At 37.8% G+C, this 17,261-nt stretch overlaps 2 protein-coding genes across 2 annotated transcripts; one reads left to right on the top strand and one right to left on the bottom strand.

Moving 5' to 3' along the window:
• Window positions 1-3,030: 3,030 nt before the first annotated feature.
• Window positions 3,031-9,866, bottom strand: LOC149620791 (glutamate receptor ionotropic, kainate 2-like). Its single transcript, XM_089855237.1, has 3 exons — window positions 9,585-9,866; window positions 9,009-9,226; window positions 3,031-3,422 (listed from the first exon to the last, which is right to left on the bottom strand). The coding sequence occupies exons 1-3, from the start codon at window positions 9,718-9,720 to the stop codon at window positions 3,138-3,140; spliced, it is 639 nt and encodes a 212-aa protein (XP_089711363.1). The 5' UTR covers window positions 9,721-9,866; the 3' UTR covers window positions 3,031-3,137.
• A 5,217-nt stretch (window positions 9,867-15,083) lies between these two features.
• On the top strand, window positions 15,084-17,202 carry LOC149620792 (uncharacterized). The gene is made up of 4 exons (XM_089854608.1): window positions 15,084-15,087; window positions 15,151-16,305; window positions 16,484-16,859; window positions 16,926-17,202. The coding sequence occupies exons 1-4, from the start codon at window positions 15,084-15,086 to the stop codon at window positions 17,200-17,202; spliced, it is 1,812 nt and encodes a 603-aa protein (XP_089710734.1).
• Window positions 17,203-17,261: the final 59 nt, after the last annotated feature.

Consider the following 17,261-nt stretch of genomic DNA (forward strand, 5'->3'; position numbering starts at 1 on the left):
GCCACTGGCCTAGGGTGGTTATAGAATCCAAAAATTTAATCCGACCTTTTGGTGAAAAAGTCAAAATTTTCCCATAGATATAAAGTGGAAATATTTTTCAAAATGAGTCAAACTTAGGAACGTTTTTAAAGAAACTATAGGTTCGTTAGTTTTGGGAACGATCTTTTATTAAAGGTACAACTTAAATGTGGTGCATTTTTATAGTTTCATTAAATACAATTAAGTATAAATATTACTTTTAATTTAAAAAAAAACACTCACTGGATATAATACTGTTGGACCTACGTCGTTTTATCGCGGATTAAGGGACTTTAAGCAAGGAAAATGCTAAAGCCATTAAGCCCCGTTTTCATCAAAGCTAGAAGCGAGAAAAATTCGCGCTAGAGCGAGAAGAGTTTGCTAGAACTTTGTCTGGCTTCTAGCAAAGGTGTTTTCATTGCCGCGGGAACCCCTCGCTAGACGCGAGAAAACGCAAAACTAGAGCGAGAAAATGACGCTAGCTCCGATCTGTCAGAGACAAACATTTTCTAGCGTCCCGCTTAGCAAGAAGCTAGAGTGGGATATAGACCGAGTGGGGAAAGGTGAAGCCCCGCCCATTGACATGCGCGGTAACCACTGGATGTTTTACTTCCAACAGTAACAGGTAGATGGCGGGAAAATTTGGTCTTTGGCGCGAAATTTAAAATACTTCGTTTTTAGAACATTGGTGTTACAAAAGACATTGTTGGTTGAAATTGTAATAAAAAACTGAACATTGGTGTTATTTTATAGATTGTGAAAAATATTGCCTCCATTTTTTAAACACAACTTACACATTGTTTATTACTAAAGAATAAAGTTGAATATATTCAAGTTCATGAGTTTTTCTTTATTCAATTTAAAGTCAAGGGAGTAGGTTGAATTTAAATTTTCAATTTAAAATTTACTATGACTTGTAAATGCGCGTTCCCGCCTTGCACAAACTCAGAAAAGGATGTTTATTTATTTTATTTTCCAAATAATCGTGACGTTAGACAACAATGGTTTAACTTTATCGGTAGAAATAGCAATGATGCCTTAAGTGGAAAATATCGGCACTTGCGTCTTTGTAAGGTAATGTCTTGTTTTATTAATGAATGAATAATAGTTATTTAATAACCACTTTGTTTGAAGGATCATTTTTCTTCGAATTGCTTTGGCACAAATGGTAGAAAACTCCCAAATGCAGTTCCTACAATTGGAGCACCAAACCCAATTCAAAAAGAAGTATCCATGTCTGAGAGGAATAAAAGAAAAAACACCGGAAATGATATGGTAAGTTTAGATTTAATAACATCGCAATATTGTTTGGTATCATGGATGTTTTAGTTATTTATTGCAATTAATCCCAGGACGAGATGGAAAGACTTTCTAAAGTGCGGCGTTTGGAATCAATTGATGTGGCCAAAAATGTAAATAATCACGATTATGAAACAGATTGAATGTATGTTAAACTTTTTGGCGTTGGTCTAAACTTTGCATTAATATGTTAAAGGCGTCTGTTGACAATTCACGAAAAAGCCACATCGAAACACAGACAGAAACGTTTTCTGATGAGTCAAAGAATGCCTCTAAAAACCTGAAAATAATTATAAAAGATTTGAAGACTTCAATAGCGGAATTGTCACAGAAGAATACAGACCTTGAAAAACAGCACGCTAAACTGCTTTCGGAACACGAAAGATCGAGGTACCAATTAGAGAAAGTAATGACGGCCTTTGGCAAACTCTTCACTGCGGATCAAATAAATCACGTTGTAGAACAGCGCAAACGATGCAAACAGTGGTCTCCTCAAGCCATACAATCGTCGTTACAACTTCTATACAATATTGGTACAAAAGGGTACAATTTCTTACGTGAGCAAGGCCATCCACTTCCAACAACAAGGTGCCTAAATCAACATCTAGAGACGCTTCAATTTCCGCCAGGTATTCAAAGTGCCACGCTGCGCCTGCTGCAAAAACAATCACCCAAAATGACAAAGATAGAAGAAAGTGTTATACTCTTGGTTGACGAAATGCAAATTAAGCGGTCATACGAATATGATGCTGGATTAAAAAACTGTATTGGGACATTCAACATTGTCTAACCATGCAGTCGCCACCCAGGGATTAGTGGTAATGGTTCGTTCTGCTTGCTCCAAATGGAAATACATTCTTGGTTGGCATTTGGTTGGCAACAGTATAGACAGCGGTGATCTGAAGAATTTCATGACGGACTGTATAAAATGCCTTCATGACATTGGATTTAACGTTGTGTCGATAGTAAGTGACATGGGCCCTAAAAATATGGCTATGTATCGTGACCTAGGAATTAAGGTGTCATGTTATGAAAAGAAACACCACTTTACACACCCGTGCAATCCAGAGAAAAAGATTTTTGTAGTACCAGATCCACCTCATGTTTTGAAAAGTGTTCGAAATTCTACATGTTTTGACACAAGACAATTGAACATGAACGTGTTTAAAACCTAAGACATATAAACCAGTAGACATGTTATACAACTGGGCATATAATCGTGTAAACATGTCTAGGTACTAAGCATTATAATATAATAACATGACATATACCAACTTAAACATGTTAAAATGCTAGATATGACAAGCGATCAACACATTGTGAACCTAAACATAAGATGTTGCAAACCTAAACATCATCCCTATTTAAATATCAGTATTTTAACCATAACCGTTACATTTTCGTGTTATTTACAGGCTTTTTTATGCTTTGCAACTAATATTTCCATGATGAGAACCATGGAAGCTAATCCCTGCAGTGAGAGCATAAGAATGAATGCACCAGATAAATTGCTGATGTTAAGAGGCGTGGCCTCATTGTATTCTTCGGCGATGAAACATTTCCACAAGTTTCTACTCTCTGAATTTACCCAGTTCTCTATGAGATGGCCTTCAATCATCTAACGAATTCTGTAAATATAGAAAAACGCCAAAGAACTGTTTTAGCCAAATAGAAAATATTCTTTTGTAAACAATCAAATTTTTGTAACTACGGTTCGCAAAGAACAAGCACACCAGAATTTATTGGGTTTAATTATTTCACAAAAATTTCATGATTATGTTTTATGAAAAACAATTATTTCTCTTTATAAGGGCAAAATTTTAGTAATGCATAAAACCGGTTATTTTTGAAAAATAATTCTTGTAATTAAAACCAGCCACAAATTTCATCCAGAAATAAAATTCACGGTTTCCTTTCAGATTTCGACAGTTTTTGGCAAAATTAATCTTCATTGTTGTTTGTTCGATTACAATCACAGCCTTGCCATCTTTAACTCGTTGAAAAAGGTAGGGTTTGTCAAACTCCTGTACTTTGAATGCTGCTTTTGAAACCCCGTGATGAACGATGTTTTCCCAAACCTTTTTATACGCCGGAATATTCGTTTTCTAAATAGAATAAGCATTTGTTGATATAATTACTCACGTTACCTGTTGAGCGATAATAGTTTAAATATTTGTACAACAGCGCCAGCAGGGCGCAGAGTGAACATTGGTCCACTTTAATAATTGCATTTTAAATATATCTTCTTTCTCAAAGATAGTTTAAAGGTTGAAGTTGATAATTTTAAACTTTTTGAGGATATAGACTTAACAAAATTTAAAATGTAAACCAGAAACAAGCAGATTGGTATTTCTACCATTTCGTTATCGCCCAATATCAGGGTTTTATTTTTTAAATTGCTCATATTAAACTCATAATTTCAAGAAAATAAACTAAGCATTGTTTTTGAAGAGTTAACTACACCAAGCCTGTAGCTATTTTACATGTGGGTGCCTTTACAGCGTATGCTAGCCTTTAATGCCACAGTTGACCGAATGTGGCCTATTACCGATAAAGGGAGGGTGAAAAGAAAATCAAGTGATTTTTTGCCGATTCTTCTAATAATAATAACACCGAATGATATTAAAATACAATTAGTTTGAAATTTCATGGCTCATTTTAAATAAGTACTACCGAGCAATCACGTAACTCCCTGCCTTTTTGTTGACAAAATTCTCGTGGTACGCTCCGTGCCTCGCGCCACGATTGTCATATCGCGCGCAAATTCTATCAAATCTCGCGTCCCACGAGAAATATGTTAGTAGATTGGTCGGAGGTACTGACTTAAAATTATCCTTGAAATTTCAAACTAATTGTAATATTAATATCATTCGGTGTTATTTCTTGGATGTTTCATTATGTAGAATGCTCTTATAATTAGTTGAAGAATCGTTAAAAAATCACTTGATTTTCCATTTCATCCTCCCTTCAAACTCAGCAACGTTTAATGGAGGGAAGACTGAAAACACAGTGAGGGAAAACCTCTTTAAAATGTGGGAATAGTATTATTTAACAAGTTGGGAAACCAAAATAAACCTCTCCGAGTCGAGACGAATTTACTTTCCAAACACAAGTCCACCATGGATAAAGTGACCATTTATTTTTTACCCCAAACCGGGACGGCTTGTAAACACTAGAAACAAACTAAAATTCGGATTGAAGTAAACACAACTAAGATTTTTCTAAGGGTTGATATTGTCTTTCTTATATTTTTCTGAAGCACAGATTTGTTTATGGAGGTCTGGTGATGATTTTAAGCAGGGGCGCCGATCATTGTTTTCTCAGGGGGGCTGGGGCCCAAGGCAACACCAGGGAGCTCAGCCAAAAATTTTAATTCCTAATAGAAAATATGAATTATGATATTATTGAAAAGAAAGTGTGTTTTTATAGGAAATATAGTACTAAAAACCCTCATAGGTAAACCTATTTTAGCTTAAACTATGTAGAAAAATCTCAAAAAAACTAATCGGATTTTACTTTGAAAAGCAAAGCCTATTGAAAATATTATGTTTAAAAATTCAGAGCGAGCGAAGCGAGCTCCGCAATTTCGCTGTCTATAAATTTGATCTCGATGAAAGAGCTAAATTTTGATAAACTTGGCGCCTAACTAACTCTTTTGAAGGTTGTCGTTAAATACGCATTTGCGTTTAGGCATTTTGAATAAAAGAAGACTCACTCGTCACTAAAAAACTACACAAGTCACCTTGACATTGTTCACAGATTTGAAGAAATATTTAGCAGAATACATAATTACATATACCGCGCGATAATCAAAACTGGGACAATTTCCAGAAAACGGGACTTTTTAGTGTCCCGAGGCATTCTTCGGGGACACCGGGACAAAGTTTAACAAACCGGGACTGTCCCGGCTAAACCGGGACGTATGGTCACTTTAACCATGGACGATCCAATACTGAAGGACGGATGGCAGAGGGAGAGAGTTGAAAAATACTTGTTAATTCGCCACCTAACGGCAGATAGTAGCAAACCGGACAGAGGGAGAATCAACGTTCTAACGAGGGAAGCAGCTAACGTCTTATTTTGTCTAGATGGCGCTAGCGTTTTCCGGGATTTGACTCCGCATTTTCATAACACCCTCCATGTTGGGGCTGAAAAGAGGGAAGTAAGCTATACATTGGTTGTTAAGTCGCTTAGTAATGGGCTGCCATTGGTCCTTCAGTATTACTTCGTCCTAGGGTCCACCAGCCAATGAGAAAAACCGGAAATACGTAGCTCAAATTGGCAGGATATGGCGAAGGTCATTTGTAAATGTTTAATCGTTTAACATTTCCCCGTGTATTCTCATAATTCTAATGAGGACCTAATATCTATCACTTAAGTGTGTATTTAACTTTCGGCTCACTCTGAACCGTTAACACCTCTTGAAAGAGGACACGAAACAAGGTCAATTCTGGTTTAAATCTAGGGTTTCTTATTTCATAGACCCAATCGCTTCAACACTTATAGAGACGAAGTATTAAAATCCATATTATGTAGTGAAATTAAAAGTTGCGTTTACACTATATATAAATGTAGTAAAGCTGAATTAAAAAGTAAACACCAAATTTGAAATGTTAATATAAAAGATGTTCTTGGAATACACAACTACTAAAAGAATCGTAATGCCGAAAAATATTTAAAATATTTCCATTTAATATTCTGCAAAAAGGAAATGTTATCGTTTTGTAAGAGATCTTATCATCCTACTCGCTTTATATTAACTTTGATATGCGTGTAGTGTTTCGATTCGGATGCAATCTTCATTACTGGTTCTATATAAACTCTCACTTGTGTCATTACATAGAAATAATAGTTTATCTTATAAATTGTGAGGTGGGGTGGCGTAGCGGTTAGCGCTTTCGCCTCGCAGCAAGAGGATCCCGGGTTCGATCCCGGACTGTGGCACCGGGTGAAAAATCTGGGAAGAAATCCTTCTGCGTAGAGTTTGTAAGTTCTCTCCTCGCTTGTTAAAGGAGTTTTCCTCCGCGGTCTAACCCGGTTTCTCCTTTCCATCAAAACTTGCAGAGGTTAACGGTAATAGTTAGTATAGGGCGCTGTCGGTTAGCTGTGGCATAGGGGCTAGCCACCACCCCTCTATGCATTGTAAAGGCGTTAGATAAGTGGCAATAAGTCGCAAGATGACTTGGTCCAATTAGCTAGCTGAACTTATTAAATATAATTATTTTTAATTATTTTAATCTTCAATAATTAACATTAATAATAGTTAAATCGTTTAAAATAAAGTTATTCCTATTATCTTTTGAAACTTTTCTAATATTGACGTTTAAAGTGAAGGGTACCCCTCTTGCCCGCTTTCTTCAAATTTTGGGGTATATATACGATTCGTTTCCAATATGATAATAGATAAAAACGCATTCGCGTGAACCCATGGTGGAAGCCCTGCCCTGGGGAGGCTAGACGTTTCTCGTGGTACACGGGTAGTTGAGCGGTTTTCCAAAGAGTGTTTTGGAATAAAGCGGTTCCCGAAACAGCGGTTTGCAAAACTGGGTGGAAGCAAAACCGCGGTTGCTGTTTCCGCGTTTCTCAATACAGCGTTATTTCCCAAAACAGCGGTTGCTGTTTCCGCCCAAACTGTAGTTGATAGGGAGGGAAATCTTAATTATATTAAGTATATAGAACAAAGAACAATATTATGCAAAAAGGAGTAATGTTATATCGGAAGTAAATATAAAATATAATTTTTTGGAAAAGGGATATTATTTTGGGAAGTCAATGAAGATAAACAACAATATTTTGGAAAAGGCGTACGAAACAACGCTCAAGATATAAACGCTGTGATCAAAATGCGCTAAAACGAGAAATGGCTATAATGGCAAACGCGTTTATGAAAAAGCCGTTTTGGACAATGCTGTTTTGATAACACGCCCAATCGATAGCATACCGTTTCTCTTAACCCTAGCCGATCGCCGCGTATATCTTAAAACCGAACGATAACGATGGAGAAGAAGCCGGAATGGACAAAGACCTGAAGATGGTGGTGCATAGAAGCTGGTGTCAATGTGGGATTGATTAAGAACAGAAGATGGTGGTGCATAGAAGCTGGTGTCAAAGTGGGATTGACGAAGAACAGAAGATGGTGGTGCATAGAAGCTGGTGTCAAAGTGGGATTGACGAAGAACAGAAGATGGTGGTGCTTACGAGCCAGCAAGTACAGGCTAGTGCCCATGTGGGATGGACAAAGACTAGCAGATTGTGGTCCTTAGAAGCCAGTTAGTAAAGACAGGTGTTGGCAGATAAATGGCCAAATTTCCGTGAACCGCGAACGCGTTCCGGAAATCGGGTATTTGTTTGCTCCGATACGCAAATTGCGAACGCGGTCACGTGGGGTGTGACAGACAGACACACCGACAGACAGAAACACCCACAAGTCCAGTGTAATACCTCTCCGTGACGTCATCGTCACTCGGAGAGGTAAAAACTGCACATTGTCTGGGTTTTTTACAAGCGTTTCACACGGTGCCTCTATCCCGAATTGAACCCGAAACCATCTTGCTGCATAATTTTAAATTTTCTCCATATAAGTTAGTGTGTTTTTTTCCTTTCCTGTTTTTAGCTGGGTGTGGTTATATCTAATACTAGAGATGGCCGATACCAGGCTTAAAGGCCGACTTCCAACGTAAAGGGTTCAAGCGAACTGAAAACCGAGCATCGAGACTAACAATGGAGCGACCGTGCTGATTTTCGAATCCCCACTGGGGTAAAAGATGAAAGGATTCTAGCTAACTGAAAGCCGTGAAATGTGGTTCTAGCGAACTGAAGATACGCAATAGAGAATTTCCTTCAGGGGATTCGAGAGGAAATAAATTTAAAAGGATTTCTGTTGTTCATCTTCAGTTCGCTAGAACCCATCCAACTTTTGACCCAGCGGGGCTTCGAAAATCAGCACGGTCGCTTCATTGTTAGTCTCGATGCTCAGTTTTCAGTTCGCTAGAACCCTTGTCGCTGGAAGTCGGTCTTTAACTCGATACCGGTGCAAACATGAACCGATACCGATATTTACTCACTATGATCCAAAATCCGATACTTCAACCGATACCGATATTTTTAGTAGTACAGTGCCATTTACATATGTATTAAAAATACTAGGAAATAATTATAGAGTAATTTCATGAATTATAATACTAAGTACAATGTTTAGAGGTGTACTTCAAAAATAATATTACGGCTTGTCTTTTTTAACTAGTATATGCTGAGAGGCACTTTATCCTTATACTTCTACTAATTTTTAGTAATTTATTATTGAATTATTGAAAGTATAAAGTGAAATTCATTCAAAATATTTGCGAAACTAACTTTTAGTTTTTTTTTTGTCATTTCAAAATATGGTGATAAAAAATATTTATTTTTATTTTTATCAACAGTTTTATAGCTATTGTCGCTTATTAGTTATTAGATAAACTATATTCAGGTACTTTTTATATAAATGAGAACTCATCACGATTGACATTCATAGAAATGTCATGTTGCGCCATATAACGCATTTTAAACGTGTATCGGTTTAGTATCATATTAAACCAACCGATCCGATACTATCGGGAAACCCCGAGTATCGGTGCCGATACCGATATGGTATCGGTACCGGTTCATCCCTATTATGTACCCTATTACAAAAAATGTATAAAACTACTCACTTGAAAACATTGGTAGAATAGATGATAATCAGGAAAATGCGGAACAATTTCTATTCGTTTTGCTAAGTCTTCGATACCGGTAATCATATCTTCTTTTCCAGACACCATAAGCAAAGCTTTAAACTGACCAGAAAAAGAGTTTACGAGAACTAGCATTTTCAGCAACCAAGTTGAAAGAATTAGTCGCCCCCTTGACGTATCAGGTGACCGTGGTGACCCTAGAATTAACGGAAAGTTGAGAATCATTTTCTATATTACTTCACAATGAAGCCCAAGAGCTAAGAGGTTCTTCAATTTACTGTACTAGTTAAACACTTTGCCAATATGAGTGCGATATGACTGAATTATTTTTTGATTTCTTACTAAATACCGTTGTCTCACTGCAGTAATTTTGCTACCAATTCTTTTAATTTATTATCCAAGAAATCAACATGTAATTGAGTTGCTCATTCTCAACGTAATGTATTAATTTATTATTGTCTTTATCGACTGCAAGTCACAACAACTTTTGCAATTTTAAATATATTAATTTTTAAATATATTGAAATTCTAGGAAAGACAGAGTGGTATACGCACCTTCGGAAAAGAATGACGCTACAAACGTCCAGTTGTAGAAACTTAAGATATCCCAAAACGTCTTTGATGTATTTTTGCGTAACAAATTGTTCATCAGAAACTCCGAGACTGTGGCGTACAAAGATAGTGCTATCATGGATAGCAGTATTCCATACCATATCTATTAATTTAATAGTTAACTCAGTTAAAGCAGAGGCGGCATACTCTTTGACAAAACCGAACGAAGTACAATATTAGCTTTTATAATTTATTTATCAAGTTAGAAAAACAATAGATAATCATATTAACCAGGAAATTATATAACACCGAAGGGCCAACTTTCTATGTTAGGCATTCGGCGTGTGATTCTTTCAAACGAATATTTCATCCTCGATTTTTTATGAAAATTGAACGCGTCAAATGCATTATTTGTATAATAACCCCTGTTATGTGTAATTCCTCTACGTAGTATGCATAAAATCCCTAGGCGGATGTTCAATTGTTTTTCCTTCCAATGTTTGTATCCTAATTTCTGGTGAAGTAGAAGGGTAAATTCGGTGAGGTATTTTCTGAAACCTCAAAAATCATGTTCAAAATCCTAAAACGCCCAAACATTCTCCCTAACTTACTATGGTATCTATGAAGAAAATATGTGAAAAAAGTATCGAAGCTCCAAAAGGTATTCCCGTTATTCTGCCTATATCAAGATAACACCTAAAAATTATTACCTTCTAATTGATTTGCCCTGTAGACCAGGGTGTGAAATAAGGATTTTTTTAAACAGGACATTAGGCCGGCGACCGACCCCCCCCCCCTGCCTGGAATAAATAAACTGGTTCATGACCATTGACCAAGGCAAGTAGTCTGCTAAACTGAAGAAGTGGATAAATTTGAGTTAATGTCCGGGCTCTGGTTAACCTTGAATTTTGTGACCCCCCTCCGATTTAATTATTAAACTGGACCAGGAAATTTTTAAACTGGTCATTTGCCCTGTGCCACCCGCTTATTTCGCACGCTGCTGTAGACTGTATAAAGAAAATACTCCGAAAGCCCAGAACGTTTTCTCCCTGATTTGATTCTAGCCACAACCTTATAGTGTAGTTCTGCTGAAAACTACCTCCCTTGAGAGCCGAAGACAGGTTTAAACACTAGTTTTAACATAAGCACCCTCAAGTAACTAAACCTTTTACCAGGGCCGTCTTAAGTGCTATATGGGCCCCTGGGTAGTGTAGTATATTGGGCCCCCTAATCTCCTATACAAAACATTAATCGAGAAGTAAAAATATTTATTATTTCCTTCAAACAAAAGTCTACAAATTTAACAGTCAACGCTAAGTCAGAAACATTTGCGCACTTTCTTGCGCTGCTACCTTGGGAAGTTTGTTAGCTTTCTCTTTCTCCTGCGCAGCTCGTTTTATCTTCTGGGCACCGCTCAAAGTATTACGTTTCATTTTTGATTTGATCACTAATAATCTCTATTTATAGTTTGTCTAACATCTCAACCATAATTTTATTCATAACAGGCATTATATTTTAAGCAGAGTTGTCTACTTTCAGCGGGGAAAGTAATAGACCTATTCACAATTTCACATTAAGGGCCGCGCATGAGAAGTTGCAATGTTTGGGTGCATGAGTTATAGCGCTTCTATGGAGTTAAACGTGTAAACTAAACTACGATGGACGTATGGGAGACCTTTTGAAATTTAATATTAAAATAAAATTTCTAGTATTTAAAACCGAGATAGTACAATTAAAATCATGTTAAGAAATAAAGTGTTTAAGTTCTAATGGAAACGGTGCATTGATATTAGTAGGCCGCTATAACTCACTAAGCCCTGGCGACGGTACGGGATCATCGCTTCATCGGCGAATAGACAGCGATGTCCGCCGATGCCGTGCCGAAAGCGCTGTGTATAAATGCCCGTAAGCCCTGGCGCCCAATTTAGTGAGTAGAATTTCATTAAATGCCCTAATTTTACGTCTATCAATTTAATTTGATAAAATTTCACCTCGGAAGTTCAATTAATACTTTTACAACAAGTAATACAACACTGTTTTATAAAAAAAACTCGAATGCGTAGCAAATAAGGCAAAAGGAATGGTTAAAAGTACTGCACTGCCCCCAAACATTCTTTCTACGCATGCTCACCTCTCGAAATTTTTCCCCCCTTTTCACCCCCGCTCTACCGGTGAAAAGGTCTATAGAGTGCTGTCAGTTGTGACGTCAGATCCAAGGTTAAACGTCACAACTCTGCCTTTAGCAATGGGCGGCCATGACAGTTACCGTTTTTTCTTTATGGGAAAATAGCATGGGTGACGTCACACCGGCGCTTCTGACAGCACTCTATAGACTTGTACCACACGTGCCACCTAACAGCGAGAATGAGCGAGAAAATTCCAGGTTTTCTCTCTGGGCATGGGCAAAATTACAGTATAGACTGAGTCTGTTTTAGGGTGAAGGTTTCAAACTAAATAAATAAGCCGATGTGCGGTTGTGAAGTGAGGGGGGATAATGTAAAAGCTTCGGCCTCATAGGTCTCATATTTTTCGTTTTACATTTTTCAAGTTCGAAGGCTAAATTTTTCATTGAAAAGACTGTATGACCGATGGAAAGTAGTTTATATTTTCTAGTGGTTTTCTTATGACAAAAAATGTAAAATGAGTATTATTTGACAATTATGGGGCCCCTGTTCTTAAGGGGCCCCTGGGCCAGTGCCCAACGGGCCCAATGGATAAGACGGCACTGCCTATTACGATATACGTTTTTGCTCTCAAGTGAAAGTTAGCAGGCATATTTGAGAAACTCAGGCTGCCTTTTACTGAATCTGGCTGTGTTAAAAATATGTGTCAAAGTGTACCAGGAATTCTCAAGCATTTGGAATGCATAAATTTGTGAGTTGCCCAGTGATGCTTAGGGTAAAAGTATGATTGCCCAAAAAACGTATGAAAACCTCAGCTATCCTGTGGAGTGTATATGTGACACATAATGTTCTATTCCTAAGAATTTTACTACTGCAGCAGGATAAATACAATTACTCTGCCTGGACAGTCACGTAACGTGTATACAGTGCCTTTTTGTCTGCACTTGTATGTCGTGTAAAAAAAAAATATTTAAGTAAATTTCAGCACAACATAATCAAGTAGAGAAAGAAACTGTAACGGAAAGATTCACAAACTGCGTTTTTCTCCATGAAGACCTTTTAATTTAAAATATTCCACGGTGAGATTTGGAAACCCTTTACCCCGTTAAAACATCTGAGTTTGCTCATTCCAAGAACGGGTATGTATTCCGTAATATCCTTTATAAGCCTTTTTAAACTTAACCGCCGTTCAAAACCAATCATAATTCACCATTAAATCCCTTAAATTTCGTAATTGCTAAGAGCCTTACTAATAACATAGCCCACTCGATCCGCGTTCACGGACGCTAATAGATTCGGCTTGTACTAAAGAATTGATCACATGCTCACGCTTACAATAATCAACTTCGAACAAAATAGTAATAAAATAATAATTTCATTATTAAAAAATACTTATTCTCATAAAATACCTCTTTTTCAAACGTAAAGACGAATGAGAAAAAACCTCCAGGTATACCGGATGACATGGATGCTAGGGTCAGGTATGATGTAATAAGATATGGAGGTAGCATACGGAAAGACACTGCGGTGTATTGGTTGGGAGCCCAGGGTCCAACCATGATATCGATATCATATTTTATACATTAGATATATTTAATAACCCAATTAATTTATTTTCTAAAATTAATAGCTATCAGTCTTTCCCTAATTTGCCTTTTACTCGGCGATAGAAGGAGCTATTTAGTGTTAGCATAGCCAACAAGAATAGTGCGCCACGGACACTAGCTGTTCGGAAAATATATACCACGAGTAGCTTGCGTACATGAGTGTAATGTTCGAGCTGGCTATGTCGTCTGCTACTAGAAACCTAAAGGCACGCCCAAATACCAAAGTTTGGTTTTTATTGGTTATAAAATAAACGTCCATCGACTGGCGCGAAAATATGGCTCATCTATCGCTTTTTGACAGTTAATAACAGGGTAACTCTAGACATTGTTGTTGATGTTAGTAAATAAATTAATGATAACCCCAAGAGTTTCATAACAAGCTTAAAAACATTTTTATTAAACTAGGGCGTTTAGAATTTTTTTTTACTGGAGTATGTTTGTTATCCTTCGTTGGTTGATGAAAGGTTTTCCAATAAAATATTATGAAGGATTTCATTATGCCATTTAGTTTAAGTAATTTTGAAAACTAATGGAACTTTTGCTACAGGATTACTGGTTCGTAGGATCTGTGATTGTTCTGAAAGTATCGTATGTATGGAGCGTTTTATCATAAGACCTTTTCCAAAACGGCTTTTCAAAATTTGAGAGCATTTTGATTGCAGCTTCTATCATTTTAGCGTTACTTTAAACACATTGCAACTTTTCATTGGGTCAATTCAACCCTAATAGTATTAGATCAGGTGAGGTTAGGTTGGTTCATTGTAGACCTATTAGTATTAGATCAGGTGAGGTTAGGTTGGGATGTTTTGAGTTATTTGAACTCCAACGGTATTGGGTAAGAGTAGGTTGGTTTTGTTGATTTGGTCTCAATTGTCTTTGGTTAGGTCAGGTGTGGTTATTTGATTAGAATATATGGGGTAGAAAACCAATAACAATAGACATTTCCTATGCGTTTTGAATGAAGTCGAATCTTTTCAGGTCTCAAGATGACTTGCGTTATGCATTTGAAGATCAATTTGATACATTATGGCTATGCAATTAATATCATACTGAACTAACTGTCAAGGACGACCAATATTGAATCTACCCCACTTGTTTATTAGATGTCATAATCGTAATGCTTATTTTTGTTGAAGTATTACATTTTTATCAGGAGTTCATAACTAACACGAAAGTGAGGGTTTCTCACATACCACCTTATGACAGCAAAATTTCGCTAGGCTCTTGCTTCCGTAAAGTCTCTCTACTACGGGAGTGGTGTGAGTCGGAGAGAAATTTGGAACAATTTTCCTTAGCCTAAGGAGGATAGGGTATAAAGTGTTACAAATACGTGTTATCGAGTTGCATATGGGCACCATTACTTAAAGTTGTACAACTATCTCTAAAACATTAAAGAAAGAGTGGAATGATGGCGTTACACTTCTTTTCCATTTTCGAAATCATGTGTTAGTCGGAGAGGGATTTAAACTTTATAAGGAAAAAGAAGGCTAGGATATAAAACTTTGGAAATAGGTGCTATCGAGTTGGCTTTGGACACCGTTACTTAAATTAATATATCTTTAAAAAAGTAAAGGGTATGTTATGTTGTAATCTAAAAAACTAACTGACCTACTACCTTATCAATCTATGCTATAACGGCTAGCATATAAACCCCGGCTACGATAACACTACAGAGAGTTCCAAACAGGCTTTATACCAACTATGACTTGTATCCATTGTATATACCATTAAATTCTTTTACCAACATCAAACCATAGTCTTAGTCACTAGTAATGTGTAGGCACACAAGAACACAACAAATGGCGACGGAGGCGAGATGGCTTTAACGAGATCGCGTAGACGGTTCCAGTTCAACGACTAACAGCATCTACAACGAAGATCACCACCAGTACGAGAGAAGGACATCAAGACAACGAGAGACAATCATCGAATCCTCAAACCTGTCAGTCACTGCTCATTTTGGAACGTTCAATGAACAAACGGAATCATGGACCTTATATGCCGAAAGACTGGGGCAATACGTCGTTGCTAACGACATAGAAGCTGAATTTAAAAAGAAGGCGATGTTGCTCACGGTCATCGGAGCTTCGACATACGCCACACTACGCAACATAGTGGGACCAGCCAAGCCAACGGATAAAACCTACACAGAATTAGTCAAAGCCTTAAATTATTACTTCAACCCGATACCATTCAAAATAGTAGAGAGGTTCAAGTTCAACTCGAGAGATCGTCAACCTGGAGAAACTATATCGCTAAATATATCTCTGAACTTTTGCAACTATGGTGGATCGCTGGATGACATGCTTAGAGACCGATTAGTATGCGGATGCCGAGAAGAGTCACTGCAAAAACTTCTCTTAGCTGAAGATAAATTGACGCTCGCTAAAGCTATTGCTATTGCTCAAGCTATGGAACAGGCAACGCAAATCATCAGTGCCATGAAGAATCATAGAAGCACAGAGAAAAACGATGAAGTAAATGCCATATCCATCTTATCCAAGAAGAAATGTCCTCAGAAGACAAGAAGACCACAGACAAGGTTCAATAATCAAGATAATGCCATGAAGTCATACAGCAGTGACAGCAAAGAATGCTACAGATGTAATTCTCATGGACACGAACCTGCCAACTGCCAATACAATGATTCTGCGTGCCACAATTGCCGAAAGAGAGGTCACTTGTCAAGAGCGTGCAGAAACCGAAACAATCGTTCCAAATTCAATGCTCAAGCGAATCACACTGACATCCAGGAGGAAGAATACGAAGCCTTCGACATTCATAACATTGTATCCGAGGAAGTACCCATGGAACAAAACGAGTACGGGATCTATCACGTACCAGAAAAACATGAAGTGCGACCTGGAGGACCATACAAGAAAGAATGCCCTGTCAACACGAAAAACTTAACAATGGAAGTCGACACGGGTTCAGCGTTTACCCTCATGTCTAGCGAGAACGCCAACGCCATCATCGACGAAGGATCCATAAAAAGTTTGACAAAGGACTCAGATCATTTTCGGGCCATTGCATCGAGACTATCGGCGTCGCAAAAGTCAACGTCACATACCTGACGTACGAAGACGTACTGCCCATTGTGATATACCGAGGAAAAAGACCTACCCTTTGCGGTAGAACCTAGCTTTCATCCTTACTTCCGATTCTAAAAAAGGGTGTACTAAATCAAGCGAGCCTGGTCATGAATGTATCAAGCAAGTACAGGCCGTACTGGACAAGCATGCCGAGATCTTTGACACAAGTTCATGTGGATGTCTCAAAGGAAATAATGTCCACTTGTATCGCAAACCCGAAATTGAACCACGATTCTTCAAAGCAAGATCAGTGCCTTTCGCGTACAAAGACAAGGTCGATGAAGAACTGAGAAGACTGCAAGATGCAAACATCATCTCTCCTGTACCATTTGCAACATCGGCGGCTCCTATCGTCCCAATATTGAAGCCCAATGGAAACGTCAGAATTTGCGGCGACTTCAAGGTCACCGCCAATCGTCAAATCCTGACTGAGAAATATCCATTACCGAAAGCCGAGTAAGTTTTCACGAAACTTTCCAGATGCAAAGTATTATCGAAGCTGTACATGCGAGACGCTTACAGCCAACTCGAACTAGATGACGAACCCAAAGATCTTGTTGTGATCAACACGCAGATAGGCTTGTTCCGGTATAACTACTTACCGTATGGTATATCCTTAGCTTCGGCCATCTTCCAGAAGCACATGGAAGCGTTACTAAGCAATCAAGGAAAGGTAACACCCATGCAAGATGACATTGCAATTGGCGGCAAAGACGAAGCGGATTACTTACGGAAATTGGATTTGATTTTGCGAACAATTAAAGAAGCAGGACTCAAATTACGACCAGAGAAGTGCTAGTTTTCCAAGACATTGCTGCTAATCCCTGCAGTGAGAGCATAAGAATGAATGCACCAGAT

Source organism: Phalangium opilio, unplaced genomic scaffold, assembly GCF_054372755.1.
Source record: "Phalangium opilio isolate 3A_F unplaced genomic scaffold, DU_Popi_V2 ptg000209l_1, whole genome shotgun sequence".
NCBI lineage: Eukaryota > Metazoa > Arthropoda > Arachnida > Opiliones > Phalangiidae > Phalangium > Phalangium opilio.

Bases quoted from the DNA above. Each gene is read 5' to 3' on its own strand.
- LOC149620791 (XM_089855237.1), bottom strand. From the start codon at position 9,720: ATGATAGCACTATCTTTGTACGCCACAGTCTCGGAGTTTCTGATGAAC. The intron at 9,227-9,584 runs GTGCGTATACCA...CGTTAATTCTAG, and splicing joins AGCGTCATTCTTTTCCGAAG to GGTCACCACGGTCACCTGAT. The intron at 3,423-9,008 runs GTGAGTAGTTTT...TATTCTATTTAG, and splicing joins TATTCTACCAATGTTTTCAA to AAAACGAATATTCCGGCGTA.
- LOC149620792 (XM_089854608.1), top strand. The intron at 16,306-16,483 runs GTTTGACAAAGG...ATTCTAAAAAAG, and splicing joins CGACGAAGGATCCATAAAAA to GGTGTACTAAATCAAGCGAG. The intron at 16,860-16,925 runs GTAAGTTTTCAC...AGACGCTTACAG, and splicing joins TATCCATTACCGAAAGCCGA to CCAACTCGAACTAGATGACG.